This window comes from Eumetopias jubatus, unplaced genomic scaffold (genome assembly GCF_037043125.1).
Source record: "Eumetopias jubatus isolate StellerSeaLion01/CBP00866 unplaced genomic scaffold, mEumJub1_p1.0 scaffold_3, whole genome shotgun sequence".
NCBI classification, from domain to species: Eukaryota; Metazoa; Chordata; class Mammalia; order Carnivora; family Otariidae; genus Eumetopias; species Eumetopias jubatus.
In genome coordinates this window covers 29,755,245-29,772,336 of record NW_028274809.1, presented here as the reverse complement: position 1 = coordinate 29,772,336, position 17,092 = coordinate 29,755,245, and the positions used below count along the sequence as shown (strand labels likewise).

The window sequence follows — 17,092 nt, the reverse complement described above, 5'->3', positions numbered from 1 at the left end:
AGCCTCGACCCAGGGGCAGGAACCGCGGCTCAGCGGTCTCCTGGCAACCACGGCTTGGCGCAGGAGCAGGCGCACTCTGAAGTTGAGCGCGGGGTCTGGGGCCCTGCCAGAGGGGTTAGGTGTTGGGGCAGACGATCATACACTGTCTTTAAAAGCTTTGTGCTTTCCTCTGTCCCTATCCCTGAACCTAAGGAAACTAGTCGTTCTCTCCGGTAAGTTGCCTTTTTACTGAGCAAACTTCTCCGACTACCGCGAACGTAAGCTTTTTGACCTATGAAGGATCCGTAAAATCTCGCGATACTGCCAGCTCGCGGGAAAGCTGTCATGGCTGCGCCTGTATAGAACCACGGGGTTCTGACCTCAGGTGAGTGGCCAACGAATATAGGCGGAGCATTTGGCAGTGCTACACCGTAGACTTCTTGTCTTTTGGAGGAAGGTCTTAGGAGTTGCTTGGGCCTTACCTTTAGGGAGGTAGGTTAATACTGGGTGGCCCAGCTTGGGAAAGATGAGCTCATAACACTTGATGAGATCTGGTGATACTGGCTGATTTATCACCCTCCCAAGCTCAGGCCGCATGCAAGCGTCACTTTGGTTTGTTGCTTCCTCTCCTCAGCGGTTCTACTTGTCCCAGTCCCTATGCTTAAAGTCTGGGTTCGGCCGTTGCTAAATCTTCATGTTAAAAAAGTATCCGCCAACGTTAAAGTTTTTTCATTGAAGACCTCTCCAAAGCAATGGTAACATAAAATCCCTTTCTTAAGAGGAAACTTTGTGGGAACACTTTTCACCTGAAATTTCACTTTATTTATTTATTTTTTAAACTCATTTATACAACGACTACTTCCAAAGTAACCTGGCTTCTATAAGACAGTTTACACATTGTGGAAGAAGTGGAGGAAGCCCATTTGGTAAAGTAGTTTTACCGTTTTCATCTTTAATGTCTCCATAGGTTCCCACTTTGGTGTCTATTAAATTCATTTCCTTTATTTAAATAAAAGTTTTGCTTTAATTTTTATTTCTTTTATAATTCCTTCCCCTACAGGAAACCAACGGCATGTCTTCTCTTTAAACAACGGCTTGTCTTCTCCTTCACTCCCTGAAGTGGCGTTGTATTATGTAGACTAATTTAAAGCGATTTGAAAGCGTTTGAGTGGATAGCACAATGAATAGCAGAGCCGGTTCGTTTTTATGGAACTTCAGACAATTCAGTACTTTAGTTCCAACAAGCAGAACTATGAGGCTGTATCCTTTGGGATTTTCCAGACTGAAAATTGTTTATTCAAACTGGAACCCAAGAAACCTTCTCTTAAGTGACTTTGGTAATGGAGTGCAGTCATCTATTAGATATCTATTTCAGGATGCCTTAATTTTTAAATCAGGAGATAATTTTCAAACAAAGGGCATAGGCACTGAAACAGTCCTTACAGTCGACAGACTGCTTTGTCCTAGAAGACTGTCCTTTGATTCAAAACACTCTCTTGACCCTGATGATGGATTGAAGAAGATAACATTTCATCAGAAGGCCTCCAATGAAGATGTGCTCACCAAGGAAACAAAACCAACCCCTGTCAACTATAAAAAACTGTCTCAGGAGTGTAGTTCTCTGAGTGATGTGTTAGATACATTTTCAGAAGGACCTGTATTTCCCAGTAGTAACTATTTTTCAGCAATGTGGATAATTGCCAAAAGGATGTCTGATGACCAGAAGTATGTTGAAAAACAACTGATGTTTAACCACCCTGCATTTAACCAGCTGTGTGAACAAGTGATGAGAGAATCGAAGATCATGCACTATGACCACCTGCTGTTCAGTCTTCATGCTATGGTGAAGCTTGGAATTCCTCAGAACACTCTGCTGGTACAGACTTTGCTGAGGGTGGTCCAGGTAAAATCAAAAGGAGACTTAAATATCATTTTACACAGTTTGGCACATCTTGAAAGAATGAGGGGAAATAGAGATGTATCCTCCTTGGAAGAGATTATCAGTGGAATAGGTAGTTTATATTCATTTCTGCATATACATGATTTAGAGACCTTAAGCTAACCAGGTCTTTCCTTCCTTTTGCTGTGGGAATTTATGAAAGCTTGCACCATTTTTCTTTGCCAGAGATGACTAACAGTGAGTAATAAACTAAAATGGGGAGAGAGATAAAATATACAAGGAAAGGTTGGTTAGTTGAAGGTAAGAGATGGGAAGAGGGGAGAACTAGTATTTATTGAGTACCTACACTTTTTACTTATTTAATCCTCTCATTAGCCCTGTAAGATGAGGAAACAGATTTAGTGATGTTAAACAACTTGGCTAAAGTCAAACAGCTAGTGGATTCATTTATTCGTACTGTAAACATTTATTTAGTGTCAGTTATGTATCAGTTACTACACTTGTCACTAGAGAGATTTAGGAGATGTGATTCTTGTCCTTATAATGTAAAGGGGAAGACAGATATTTGTAGGCAATTGCAAAAGTAACCAACATTCATTTAATAAGTCATACATTTACTACATTATAGGCACTGAGCTGAGCCCAAGGGAATATAATTATGAACAAAATAATGGCCCCAGAGAGCTTTCAGTGCAGTGAAAGAAAAATTTGGTCTTGTCAGAGTGTATAACAGACTTCTAACTTAGGAGAAGGCCTTCATCATGGGAAGAGGAGACAGGGGAGGAGGGTACAGGATTGGTGTTTGAGGTGGAGATACATGTATGTAGTTTGAAAATCGAATTGCCTCACGTAATCGTCAGTGTAGCCTTTTAAAACAGATACTCCTTTCATCTTACTAATGATTAGGAAATTCAGGCTTAGGTTAAATAACCTGCCCAAGATTACCTTTCTGTTAACATCACTATAGGTCTTGATTTGCTGGATGAATTAACAAACACCTAGTTCATGGTAGAACAAGGATTCAAGCTCAGTAGGGGATGATATCTAAGTTGAATCCAAGGAATGAGCAGTAGTTTGTGAGTGAGAGATCGATAGTGAAGGGTATAGTATTTGAAGAGGAGGATTGCCTGTTCAGAAGAGAAGTTTAGCAAGTTTGGGGAGCTAAAGTAGTTCAGTGGTGCTGAAGTATAGACTGCTGGGGTTGTGTGTGTTTGAGGGAGTAGGGAGGAAATTATGTAATTGTGGCCGGGGAGGAGGGGTTATGGGTGTAGGGGCGAGATCTGAGTCTGGAAGTGGGAGGGTGGGTATTAAATTATAAAGAGGCTTTTATGCCTCTGTAAGGATTTTGGAGTTATCGTATAGGCATTGGGGATCCATTGAAGTAGTTTAAGCAAAGTGTCGACATGTTCACCTTTATATTTTAGATCACTGTATGAGTGGAAAATGGACTGGAGGAAGAGTGAAATTGGGTAGAAGAGCCACTTTTAGTTTCAAGACAAGGGAGTCAGTGTCCTGTTTTATCTCACTGAAGCACCAGATATGATGAAATGATAGCCCATTGACGTAATTATTTACCTTTTAAGGGTGGACATCTCAGACTTCTAAACTCAGTGATCAGAATTAAATAATTTTTAAATTTCGAGGATGATCTCCCATATAATCCTATTATAGAATTAACTTACTAAGCATATGAGTTTTTAACTTTTTATGTTACTGTGATTTCCATATGTCCTTCATTAAGAATGAATTTTTACTTGTGTATATGTGTGTTTAAGCCACTCATATATCCATGTTTATTTGGTAGACTGTATTCCCTATATAGTTATTTAAAAGTGATTATGATAAGTCACTACCTGGTTAGTAATACTTTTACTAGATTTTGGACAGGTATCCACAGCAGCATGGCATCTGCGTTGGTGAGGTATGAGCAGTGGATATTTGGAGTCAGAAAATATGTATGTATGATTGTGTCTCCCTGACCTGTTGGAAAATTGTAAAGACATTTTAGCTAGAGATGAAAGGTCAGTATGTCATTAGTGAATTTGCCCTTCAGCCAAATGGTCTTTCCTTTCACAGCAGATATTGATGGAATGGTGTAAATCGCTATGGAAACCCTCCCATGGGAATGAGACCTTTCTTTTTCTTTCAGCCTTATCCATTCTTCTTAGTACCTGGTGTTCTGACCTGAGACTTCATGCCTTGTTTGTCATGCCATTTTAGCAGAAAAGCATACCTCTTTCAGCCTAAGTTTTTCCACCTGTGATGACAACTACTCTTGTGAGGTGTATGAATTGGTTGTGATTAAACTGTAGAGCCCTAAGTAAGCTGTGTTGTTTGTCTTAACTTTCTGAATTATGCCCACTACCATTTCTAGAATCTAGGTTAGTGCCTTAACCCGGGAGATCTGAAAGAAGGATCTGAGGCCTGGGGCTCCCTTTGAGACCCAGATAGTGGTGGTAAAATGGGATAGCAGATGTGGATCAGAAAACTCACAACTGAAGTTATAGTTTGATACCAGGAAAGGATATAGAGAGATTACAAGAGGACAGCTGTCTAAGGTTCCTTAGGGATGGACAAACTGCCCCATATACCTCTGTAGCTCTTATATTACTACATTTGTCTTCATGCTGAACTTGAGTCCTAAGAAGAAGTAAAAATAACGTTTGATAAAAGTTATTTCAGAAGCAGAGGAATACAATCAATACCAAATGTGTTTTCAATGGTAATGGTAAATGTAAAAAAAGTGTTGATATATAAAGGTGTGTATTGGTTATTTGGAAAATTCATTACATGTGACATTTTATTTCTCAAAGATGTTTATTGTGGGTTATGAATTATTGGTTTGATGCTTAATCATTTAATTGAAAGCTTCAGTGCTTTTGCTTAGGTGAGGTAGTCTACTATGGGCTTATCATCTGCAGTGTTTTTGTAATTATTTGAATAGGAACGTATCAATGAGTGCGATGAGAAATGTCTTTCAGTTTTGTCAACTGTTTTAGAGGCAATGGAGCCATGCAAGAATGTGGATGTTCTTCGAGCAGGGTTACGGCAAGTACTCTCTTCATGTGGCATTCTCTATTCCGTTTATATCTCGAATCAAAAACCAAAATGAAAACTGACTTGCCTTACTTGGGTGGGGAGAGACTGTTGGTAGTTACAGTCTTTAGTACCTTATTAAACTTAAAGTCCTGATTCTGGATCAAGTAAAGCTAGAAATAATGCTTCTCTTAGGGTCCATTATAAAAACTGTCTGGGTAACATTGAATTCTAAATTGATCTTATAAACCTAGTACTGATGTGGGCTGGGAGTGAACTGACATGTACTCAGCTCATAACGGTTATTTGGGCACTGTGTGGAGGTTCACATGATGCTGACCTGGCCCAAGAAAGAGCTTGAGTTTTATAATTTATAAAATTGATGAAACTGATCTAATGTCATAGGTCAGTGAGAATAATACTTAATTTCCTTTTTCATTGACTATGCATTGGAATATCTTACTGTAATCTCCTGAGGTGATTTGTTTGTTCATGGTAACAGAATAATGTGAGAGGAAATAGTGCTAGATTGGTCCTCAATCTTTAACTACTTATACTCCCTTGGGCAGATAGATTGTTTCTGTAGGCTTCATCTTCCTTGCCTAGAAGTAGGAGCTGGACCAAGTGACTTTTAAAATAATTCTTCTGGTTTTCAGATTCTAGGAATGTGGTACTTATTGTGTCTAATTACAGGATACTAGTTGATCAGCAAGTCTGGAAAATAGAGCGTGTCTTTACATTACAAGCTGTGATAAGATGTGTTGGAAAAGATGCACCGATTGCTCTTAAAAGGAAACTGGAGGTAAACACATTTTGAATTTTCTCTAGTGGGTAAGATTTGAAAAAAAAATTTCTTTTTTTTAAAAATTTATTTATTTATTTTGAGAGAGTGAGAATGAGAGAGAGAGAGAGAGTACATGAGAGGGGGAGGGTTAGAGGGAGAAGCAGGCTCCTCGCTGAGCAGGGAGTCCGATGCGGGACTCGATCCCGGGACTCCAGGATCATGACCTGAGCCGAAGGCAGTCGCTTAACCGACTGAGCCACCCAGGTGCCCTGAAAAAAAAATTTCTTATGACCTGCTATCGGTTCCTAAAGTCAGTTTTTTAGGAGGACATCGTTGTGCTTTTAGGTTCAGTTTTGCTAAAGTGAAGTAATAGAAGTTGATTTATATTTATTTGTGTATATAAATATATATATATTTAAAGATTTATTTATTAGAGAGAGAGGGAGAGAGAACGTGCACATGCAAGTGAAAGGTGGGGCAGAGGGAGAGAATCTTCAAGCAGACTCCCCACTGAGTGCGGGGCCCTGACACCATGCTCAGTCTCACGACCCGTGAGATCATGACCTGAGCTGAAACCAAGATCGGATACTTAACCCACTGAGCTAGCCAGGCGCCCCTGTACATACAAATCTGTATATTTGACCTGTATATCTGTTTGAGTCATTTTGCTGAAACTTTATCCTTTTTACTTAAAAATAAAAGTTTAATTTACTTTGCCACGAATTATAAATTAAAGTTTGTTTTTCTTTAGATGAAAGCCTTGAGAGAATTAGACAGATTTTCTGATTTGAATAGCCAGCACATGTTTGAGGCATTAGCTGCCATGAATTACCGCTCTATTATACTTCTGGATGAATGCAGTAAGATGGTCATAGGTAAGGGGAATTTTTCTATCATGATTTTTAGCATCTGACCTACTGTTCTGGACTATAGTTGTTAGTTTTAAAAACTTTGCTGTTATACAAATAATAACTGATGATATGATTAGACCTGAGTTTTACTTTTGCCTATAGTTTTTTTGTTTTTGTCTTTTACAAAATACAGTGCTGTATTTTTCTAAAGAAACAAACATATTGAGTGTAGAGTATCTTGGATTTTAAATTCAAAGCCATCTGGTAATTTTTGTTTGTTTATTTAACTCATTCTTAAAGGTAATATCCATGGGTGTCCTTTTAAAGTATTGATCAACATATTGCAGTCTTGCAGAGACCTCCAGTACCATAATTTAGATCTTTTTAAGGGAATAGCAGATTATGTGGCTACAACTATTGACATCTGGAAGTTAAAGCAAGTAAGTTTGTTAACAGTTTGGAATAAGCCTCAGAAGTTTTCAATTCATTTAACATTCTGGGTATTTCTCTATCAGCTTTATAGTAGTTAAGAGACTAAAATATTCCAATGTTGAAATGACTTTTGAAAAAAATAGCTCTTTATCATTTCTGTCTAGGAGTTACCTGTTAATATACTATTTAATCTTTTGACCATCTTTCTCAAAGAAAACTTATGTTGTCCGAAGTTTGTTCTTCTATTTGTTTTTTAAAAGATAGTGTGGTACTTTGGATAATTAGGATTATTTCTGTCTTTCTGTTTTTCTTTTTTAGACTTAGAATAGTAAAAACAGGTGATGTGACAGGCTTATGCGTTTTGAAGAATAAAATGTCATTACTTAATGATCATGTATATCTTCTATTTATGGAAGGTTGTTTTATTTCTTCCAGAATAAGAACCTTTAAATTTGGGGGCTGTATTAGTAATAGAAACATCTAATGAAGCAGCTGGCAAAAACTTCTTTTTGTAATGAAGCAGCGGTAATTGTGTTCAGTCACTAGGTTCACTTTACTTTGGAGAGTAAGGTGCATATTGAGTTTGCCATGGAAATTGGTTTTGGAAAGAGAAATACTAATAGTGAGAAGTTCCAAGAGGGAGATGAGAAGTGAACTGGAAATTTTAATTTAATCACAGTATATTTCATCTCTGTTCTCATTTGTACAACTCAATATTGAATATAGAAATTTTTGAGTTACCTCTTAGATGTTTTGAATGGAGAAGGTGTCTAGGTTTGGAAGAGGGAATAGTTCAAAATTGAGTCGGTCGTTTTGAAAAACCTCAGAAAAGGTATATTTAAGGTAGTTTTTAGGTCTGATGTATGAAAAGCATGTAAGAAAGGATTTATTTTTAAATGAAATGGAAGTATGGAAACCATTGTATGCTCTGGTTCTCAGTTTATAAAAAGAGGTTGTTTATTAACATCTGATTCAGGAATTGCTGGAACAGATTTTGTGAGGAAAAGAGAATTGTTTCTTTTTTGGGAATATTCTCTTCATCTGGACAGTTCTATTGCTGTTTTAATTTTTTGAGATCTCAAAAATTACTGGTAGCATTCTATAATTAAAAAGTTTTCCCTCAATTCATTCTTTTTTTAAAGGTTCTCTTTCTCCTCATTTTATTTGAAAACCTTGGCTTTCGACATACTGATTTGATGGACTTGTTCATGAAGAAAGTGATAGCTGATCCTGCTTCTCTAAACATGAAAAGCATTATCCGTATTCTTCATGTGTATTCTTCTCTCAATCACTTCTACAAATGCCAAACCTCAGAGTATGTACTTATTTTTCTTTTTATTGCCACATAACATACTTCAAGAAAAGGTTACGTATTATCATAAGCTTAATGCATTATTACAAGTGAACACATCCATGGGCGTCATCTATATCAAGAAATAAGGTGTAGTATTCTTTATTTGTGAAGTTATTTTTGTTGGGGTTTTTTGTCTTCCTTGTTTCTTTGTTCTTTATGATGTTATTTGTTAATTCAGCATAGGAGTCTTCATTTCAAACTCCCCTAGCTTATTCCCTCAGCTCCTGAGTTCATAGTTCAGTTTTGACCCTGCCTATTCATTTGGTCCCAAATTACTGCTTTCTATAATTGTCATTTTTAACCACAACCATGCATTTCTACTATTAAATACAGCAGTTCCTCAGACATTCTGGGCCCTTTCATACCTCTGCTTTCCACCCAGAACATCTTTTCTCTCTAGATCAGTTTGAGTTCACTAAAAACAAAAATGTATATAAAATGTTTTTTTAGAAGCACAGACTCTGGAGACGTATTGCTTAGGTTTGAATCCCAGCCCTGCCATTCATCAGCTACTTAACTTTTGGCAAGTTGCTAATCTGTGCTTCAGTTTCTTCATCTGTTAAAACAAGAAATAAGAGTTATTCCTAATCACATTGAGTCTTTCAGGGATTAAGTGGGTTAAGCTGTGTAAAAGAATTACAGTGTAGTGACAGGGTGGCAGGAACAAACTAGGCCAGTTCTGAGGGTCTCAGTGGCAAGAGTCACAGACCATCTCTTTGCTATCAGGTGAGTGACTTGACTTCAGCTGCTTTCTGTCCTTGTGGTTTCCCTCAGGATTCAGATTTCCAAAAGAGGAGATCCGATTGAGTTTGGGTCACACGCCCTCCCTTTGGAGCACGTAACCCAAGAAGTGGTGCTGGGCCCGCTGAACAGCAGCTGCCTGTCGTAGCCTCCGCTGTACTGAAAAACTCTATTCGTGCTGCGTTTCCTGTGCCTCCCCGGCTTGCCGTCAGAGCCCCAGTGCTTGTCACATCTTCTGTGAATCTCTGGTCGAGCCTTGACACAGAGCTATAATTATATGTCCGTAAGCCTGTGTCTGCTTCTCAGTTGGAAAGCTCTCCAGAGTCAGACCCAGCTTCTTGTTATTCTGAACTTAGCACAAGACCTGGCACAGAATAGGCATCTAATGAAGGTGTACAAGTATCCCCCAAATTCCATCTTCCTCTGCTCCCCTGGATTGGTTTTCTTCTGAGGCTGTCTCCCATGTACCTCCAGCACTTTCTTGACAAACACTGTCAAGCTGAGTGGTAATTCAAACTCCAGAAACAGCCGCACGGATTCCATGGTATTAGGAGAACGAACACTGGATGGTTAGGGAGTTTTTCAGCTCATTGTGGGCATCCAAAGAGACAACTTGGTCCACACTGTTACATTGTGTTCCCTGTTCTTCCAGTCTATTTAAGGAGGCAAGTCTGGGACTTCCAGAGGAAGGCAGTAAATGGAGGTACCAAATGAACGCTTTAGGGAAGACAGAAAGGATGACGGTGTCTTCAGCTGCAGTGGCAGATTTATAGAAGCAGGCTAACGCAGAGCATTTGGGAAGCTGATTAGCAGAGAGTGGCAGAAAATTTGGCTTAGCACATTGTATATCCACATGTGGTACGTTAATCATTTTATTTATGTGGTGGCTTCTAGGGGAGAGGGTGTATTAAATCCAGAGTATGTTCCGGGGTTTGGAACCCAGGAAAGAAAACATTTAGCATTTCAATTTTCATTTCAGTCCCCTGGTTTCTTCTTGATCTGTACTTACCACCCCCTAGGTGATCCCAGATTTGCATCTCTGGTGCTCCGTGTGCTCCTGAGCTCAAGAAAATCTGTGGCTTGCTTGTGGTCACCACAGATCTTCTTCCTCCTCTTCCTCCTCTTCCTGCTGCTTCTCTTCCCTCTCCTCCTCCTCCATCAGTTATTTACTGAAACCTATGTGAGATGATTTTTTAAACCACCTTATTGAGATATGATGAACATGTAAAAAGCTGTACATGTTTAATGTACACAACTTGGTGTACATAATTTTTTTTTTAAAGATTTTATTTATTTATTCATGAGAGACAGGAGGAGAGAGAGAGAGGGAGAAGCAGGCTCCCAAGGAGCAGGGAGCCCGATGCGGGACTCGATCCCAGGACCCTGGGATCATGACCTGAGCCGAAGGCAGACGCTTAACCATCTGAGCCACCCAGGTGCCCTTGGTGTACATAATTATTCTTGATTCATCTTTTTCTACTAACATTCTCTTCTTTGTGTCTTCCTCATCTAAATTTGTTTATTTAGCCGGAAAACCTGTACCAAGCACTTGGGTACTCAGGACAAAGATGAGTAAGACACAATCCTTTTTTTTTTTTTTTTTAAGATTTTTATTATTAAGTAATCTCTGCACCCAACATGGAGCTTGAACTCACAACCCTGAGATCAAGAGTCACATGCCACACCAACCGAGCCAGCCAGGCCCCCACGACACAATCCTTTTTGCCAGGATTCTGTGTAATGGGTGAGGTAGACACATAGAGTTTGACAATTAAAGACAGCATGAAAATTGGAGTGATAGATTTGATGCAGAACTTAGGACAGTAGGGGAAGGATGCACCAGAACACTAGCCTGGTGACGTGGAGCTTCAGGATGAATGCCAGGCGGTGCTGCCTGGAGGAGGTGGTACCTAAGCAGATCTTCAAAGGTGGGGAGTTAGGAGGTAACCATAGGAAGATGAGCAGGAAAGAAGATTCTGAACAGAAGGGACACCATGTTCAAGTCAGGGAGGAAAGAAACAGCAGAGCATTGCAGGGAAGGACACGAAGTTGGGTGTTACTAAAGCAGGAGGTACAGGTGTCGGACGAGATCGGGTAGGTGATTACCACCCAGGCTCCAAATGCGGTCATCTGCAGCCCACCCTTTCTGGCCTCACTGCTGTTTCCCACCCCATAGTAACTCCCGCAGTCCTGCTTAGCCTGCCACAGCCACCTACTCCATCCCTCAGCCATCTGCTGCTGCCAGTGGGACCTCCCAGCTGATCTGAGGCCTTTTCCTGGACAGCCTCATTGTATGTAAGGGCTCGCTCCAGGGCGGGCTTGCCTTCGCCGGAAGAAGCCGTGCTCTGTGCCTTCGCCTCACCAGCAGGCAGATAGTGTGCGCTTGCAGGCCTCCATTTCTTTGCTCGGTTCCCCACGATCTTCCCTTTTCCCATCTTTTCCACTTACTGAAATTCTCCTTATCCCCAAAGCTGCTCTGTCTACTTCCTTTCCTGTGCGCTGTCACCATACTTTGCGTGTCATTCATTTTTTTCTTATAGAACAATAGATAGCTCATGTCCTAAGCCTGACCTGGGTTCAGAACCTGTCTGTGCCATTTATTACCATGTCACCCTGGGCAAGGGGCCCCACCTAATTTGATCTTTGCTCTCTTCGTCCATGCTTAACTGCTTTGTCATACTGTAGAACATTAGTTCTGCGTGGTAGGATTAGGCTTGCAGTTCTTTTAACTCAGAATATTGATAGCTAGAGAATTTTAATTGGTTGTGAAACTATGGTGGTGTTCCAGACCTTACAGACACACTCATGGTAAAAATGCAGGAGAACGGTTAAAAGGCTCTGGAGCCTGACAACTTGAATTCCAGCACTGTCTCTGCTACTTCCCAGCTGTTTGTTCTTAGACAAGTTCCTCAACCTCTCTGAACCTGTTCACTCATCTTTATCATGAGAAGAAGAACAATACCTGCTCCATAAAGTTTTAATAGTAATTAAATGAGTCATAGCCTATGAAATATTTACTCTGCACGAGACATGTAGCAGTAGCTAACTACCATTTATGGAGAATATGTATTTATTTTGAGATAGCCACCCGACCTGAAAGACATAATGCCAGTCTGATTTTCTTACTTCCTTTCTTTGGACTCCTTTGGTTCTCTAGCACCCTACTCTCCCTACCACGACCTTGTCTTCTATTTATATTTGAAAGCTGACTGTTCTTTGTTCCCCCGAAGGTTCCAAGAAGTTATGGCTACTTCTCTGACTGGTTATCTCCGCCACATCTCTTCGGAAAATCTGTTGAATGCTGTGTGTTCATTTTGCTTGATGAACCATTTTCCCATGGCCCTTATTAATCCACTTCTCCAAAAGGACATCATCAATGAACTGCTGATGTCAGGTATGGTGTCAGCATACAGTGGTGACTGATATAAGGCAGTCCCACTAGCTAACTACCTTGTGATACTGAATGGGGTCATCGTTGGAGCAGAGTTGGTTAAAACGTGCAGAGCAGATACTACTGAGGAAAGGACCCAAAATGGTGAAGTCAGAGGTCAGTGCTTCAAACCAGCAAAGCTATGCAGCCTCCTTTAATGAGAGACTCTTATGTACAGAAGGCAAGGATCAGAAACACACTGTCATTGTTCCTTTTATTTATACCGTCTGCACCTGTGTGAAGGCTGCATGTTCACAGTGTTCTTTGTGTCTTGATCAGAGGTGTTTGTACTTCCTAATCCTTAATGTCGCCTTTGGAGCTGAGTTCAGTCAGCTTTTGCAGCCTGAATCACTTTGTCACTCCTGGCCTATAATGAGGAACAGGCTCTTAGATCAAGCAGTCAGATAGTTCCCAAAGTAGTGAACTTAATTACTCTTGGAATGAAATTAATTGTTGACTTTGGTCTTTAATATTAAATAAAGAAAAGCAATATCCGGCTAGATGTACAAAATTCAGTAATGTGTCTGAGAATAGAGAAGTTTAAATTCTTTTAAAAACAATGTTGGGAAATTCCAAAGTCAGACTGTGAAGAAGGAACAGCACGTGCTGATTGTTTTAAGCAGTGACAGTGGGGGAAACAGCCTTAAACCCAGGAAACATGGATTTGAGTCCCAGCTTGACCTTTGGTAAATCATGAGGCATTTGAACCTTCCTGGGCATTGCTCATCATTCAGTGAAGAGTTTAGACTAAATCACCCAGAAAGATCTTTTAAACTTTAAAGCATAATCAAATACCGGGCACCAGTGTAGGCACTGGGAACTAGGGAGACACAGAGAGATTCCTCCTGATAAGAAACAGATCATTAGAAATATAGGTACATTAATACAGTGTCTTAAGCGTGGCATTAATACTTCTTCTCTACTGTATATTTTTTTTCTCCTTTTTTTAGCTGACGAGAGGAATGCTCACAAGCTTCGTATTTTGGCTGCTTGCCTAAAACTGGATATTTCTTGTCACAACGCGGTAGATTTGGCCCCACCACCGCTGCCGTCCACGGCGTTGTATCCAAATGTGAAGGTGGCAGATGCGCTAAGTAGCCTTCTGGGAGAAGGATACTTCTCAAAAAACAGACAGTTGCCACACAATTACCATATCGGTATGGGGCTTTCTTTGGTTTTCCTCTATTGTATTTTATTTATTTTCCTTTATTTTGGGCGAAGATGAGAAGTTTTCCACGGCAGGTTGGTGGAGCGTTGGCTCCGGAGCCGGACTGCCGGTTCGGAGTCTTGCTCTGTATGTGCTGGTGCTGTGTTCGTGAGGCGCTCGCTCCATCCCCTCGCTCTGTCCCCTTGCTCTGTCCCCTCGCCCGTAAAGTGGCAGTAGATGGAGTGCCCGCCTCATTTGGGCTCCTGTGGTGAATAAATGAGGTGATGCGTGTAAACCCCAGACTGGAGTCTGGCACATGGTGCGCTCATCATATGTTGCCTCTGATGCCATTATCATTATTGGTAGGGTTAGTATACATTTGGAAACAGAGTATCACTTTGAGCAGTGTTTGAAAAATTAATTATTTTCTTTCAGATTTTGAAGTAAGAATGGATATTAACAGGAGTCAAGTGCTTCCATTTTCCGACGTGGTAACTTCCGCTGCAGATACTCAAAGGTTGCTGACGTATATTCATTTGCCGAGCTTTCTGAATTTAATTCTCAAAGACTTCATATTAAGCAGCAGTAACAATATTAAGACCTATTTGTGCAGAGCTTGTAATAATACCAAGAGACTTATCATCCATTAATCTACCGCTTAGGTGTAAATGCAGACATTCCTTAAAGACAGTGGACTGGAGTTGAGCCATGTAATGAAATAGGCAATTTTTACAAATTAGGTTTTAAAGCAGAGTACTACAATAGAACAACGTTGACATAATTGAAATTATCGATGCAGATGCTTCAGGTCGTGTTGCTTCAGTCAGTCTTTATGGAAAGGCCCTGCGGGGCAGACAAAGATGAGTCAGACACGGGTTGTGACCCCAAGGAACTTCTGTCCCCGTTGCTTCATAGGACATGCACATAATTACAGTAGAGAACAGAAATCTGTGGGGCTTCACACTCTGTCTGCTCATGCCTTTCCATTCTCCTCCAACTCTGTAAACTTGACCCCTTTCTGAATCCATCTAGCTTGGTCCTCGGCCATCTTTTTCACTGTGACCTTGCCTATACACATTGCCCATCTCCCCTGAAAGAAAGGCTTTCTCTTTGACCTCTGTGAAAGATAATTTTTCATTTTCAGGTACTCCACATAATATAGCAGCTCTCAGCCTAAAGTACTGAGAAGTAAGGAATATGAGTATTCCTTTAAAAAATAAAATTTCTCTTATGTTATCTCAGATAACAGCCAAAGTATAACAGAAGACAGGAAGGATACAGAGGTCTTGTTTTTCCCCCAACCAACTTAATCTTTCCAAAAGGCCAAGAACAATGAAAAAACAAATTACACCTTCCATGTTTTGTTACACATACAGATTTTATCTTTTTAACAGTCTGGCCTTTCTCGTAGTGTTTTCTTCTTTGTATTTGCTCTCTCCGTTCTGGTTTTTAAATGCTTCTCTCTCTGGGAGACAATATGTACAACGAGAGCATTTGTCATTTGGTTTATCTACATCAATACTTCTAGTAGCATAAATAATTATATTTAGATCAGAGATTAACACTGCACAGGAAGGCCTTAAAATGCTTTCCTATCTGGAGGTGAATTTCCTCATCAAGAATATAGCCATCCTTAAAAGATGGTTGAGGGATAATGATGTAAAGCGTTATTTTAAGCTTTTGGTGTCTGTAGCCTTCATACACTGGAGTATTTGCAGAGGCCAACTAACAACGTGGAGGACAGTCAGGGCAGGAGGGAATGGTGACAACTGGTCAGCAGAGAACTCGACTTTGAAATCTCCAAAGAACAGGAATGCAGCACGATTGTAGATGTAATCTCATTAGTAATGGGTCTTCTTTTGTGCATTTTCATTTTCAGAGTAGCTGTACTGTGTGTTCCTAGATCTGCTTACTGTTTGGATTTAGCCCACCCCAGAGGATTCCTTGCTATGAAAATGCGACATTTGAAAGTAATGGGTTTTCACGTAATCTTGGTAAGAAAAAAACGCAAACGAAATACTTTTCAGTTACTGATATCCATTCTGCCGGGGATGTTGTGATTGAGCTTGGTTACGAGGACTCTAGAGGAATTGTCGGCAGTGTTGGAATAAGTACCTTAGTTATTTTTTCTTTGGAAAAGAAAATTTCTGTTCGTGATGTGGTTTCTAGTCAGCTGATAACTATTATTTACCAGGAGTTTTAAAAGTGCTACGTTTGGTCAATTTTATTCCTTTTTGTTAAGAGGAGAAATGTAAATAATTAGTTTTCTTATTTAATTTAAGATCCATGACATGATATTCAGTTTCCAGAGTTTCTTGAACAAGGGAAGAAAAGATGTGAATTAAAGCTTTGTTTTCATGGGCTGGTGTGAGGCTGTTGTAGGATGTTTGTCGCCGGGAAAAGCTAGATGGACATGAGAGGAGAGTTCTTCTTCCCTCTCACACCTCATTTTGATTCCAAGCTCCACAGCTTTGCTTGGCTAGGCTCTCCAGATGTCTCTGTATGGAGCAAGAACCTTATGAATGAAATTATATATGTTAATGTTGGGATCTATCTAAATGCCACTCATTTGGTCCTGCACATAATGTGAAGTGTGAACATACTCATCTTCATTATGGTACTTTTTGTATCTAAATACAGATTACGTGCAGATTACTGAGGTTAAGATGGCACGTTTTTCTTAATGGGCTACTATTTAAGACTTTTTTCCCCTCCATAATGGATATTATATGAATTCTCAGGAAGGTTATCCCAAGAAGGGAGTCTTTGCACACTTTAGAGGGCCTTTAAACTTTTTAGAATTTTCACTGGTAGAGTTTTCTTCAGCTCTAGCACATAGTCTTACTAAACCTTTAAAATATGAGTAATTATAAGATAACACTTGTTTTTAAAAACCAGTTGGCTTGATGTTACTTTGATATGCTTGGATCTCGAAACTAGTTTTTATTTTACTGTCATCGTCTTCTTGCAAACTGATGATTTTCCCCCTTCTTTGGTAAGGTCCGTAATTGGGAGGTGGAAAGGCTGGAGATGCAGGATGTAGTCACGCTTTTGAAGACCAAACTCTACTCAGCTGAAGCCTTTCTTACTGCTGATGTAAATCTGCAAAGCACGTGTTAAAGTCAAAGCAGCCTTTTTGTATTAGCGGACATAAGTTTGTAAAAGAACTTTAATAAAGACTACAATTCAGTTGTCAGTGGAATTCACCTTACTGCTCACCATAACAAAGTGTCACTTCAGTTCACTGTTAAAATTAATTTTAAGAGTGGAAGAAATGTTTTTGGCATTTCAGAAGGTGACTCCAGAAGGGTCACTTTTCCAACCATACCTATTCCCTCCAGGGCCCAGATATTTGACAGATTCATGGGCTGTAGGTTTTACTTTTGCTCGTTAGCTTTGATGCATTGAACACTGGTTCCTTAGTTGGGATGGGCTGCG

The 17,092-nt window shown here is 40.0% G+C and overlaps 1 protein-coding gene across 2 annotated transcripts; it reads left to right on the top strand.

Moving 5' to 3' along the window:
* Positions 1-298: 298 nt before the first annotated feature.
* FASTKD2 (FASTK mitochondrial RNA regulator 2) lies at positions 299-16,850 on the top strand. 2 transcript variants are annotated; one of them, XM_028112260.2, is made up of 12 exons: positions 299-364; positions 1,040-1,882; positions 4,824-4,927; positions 5,609-5,717; positions 6,451-6,574; positions 6,851-6,990; positions 8,125-8,297; positions 12,308-12,471; positions 13,458-13,664; positions 14,090-14,171; positions 15,534-15,648; positions 16,655-16,850. In XM_028112260.2, exons 2-12 carry the CDS (start codon positions 1,160-1,162, stop codon positions 16,772-16,774), a joined length of 2,061 nt encoding a protein of 686 aa, XP_027968061.1. In that variant the 5' UTR covers positions 299-364; positions 1,040-1,159; the 3' UTR covers positions 16,775-16,850. The 2 variants fall into 2 exon arrangements, with proteins under 2 accessions (XP_027968061.1, XP_027968062.1); XM_028112261.2 differs by lacking the exon at positions 299-364 and adding an exon at positions 391-471.
* Positions 16,851-17,092: the final 242 nt, after the last annotated feature.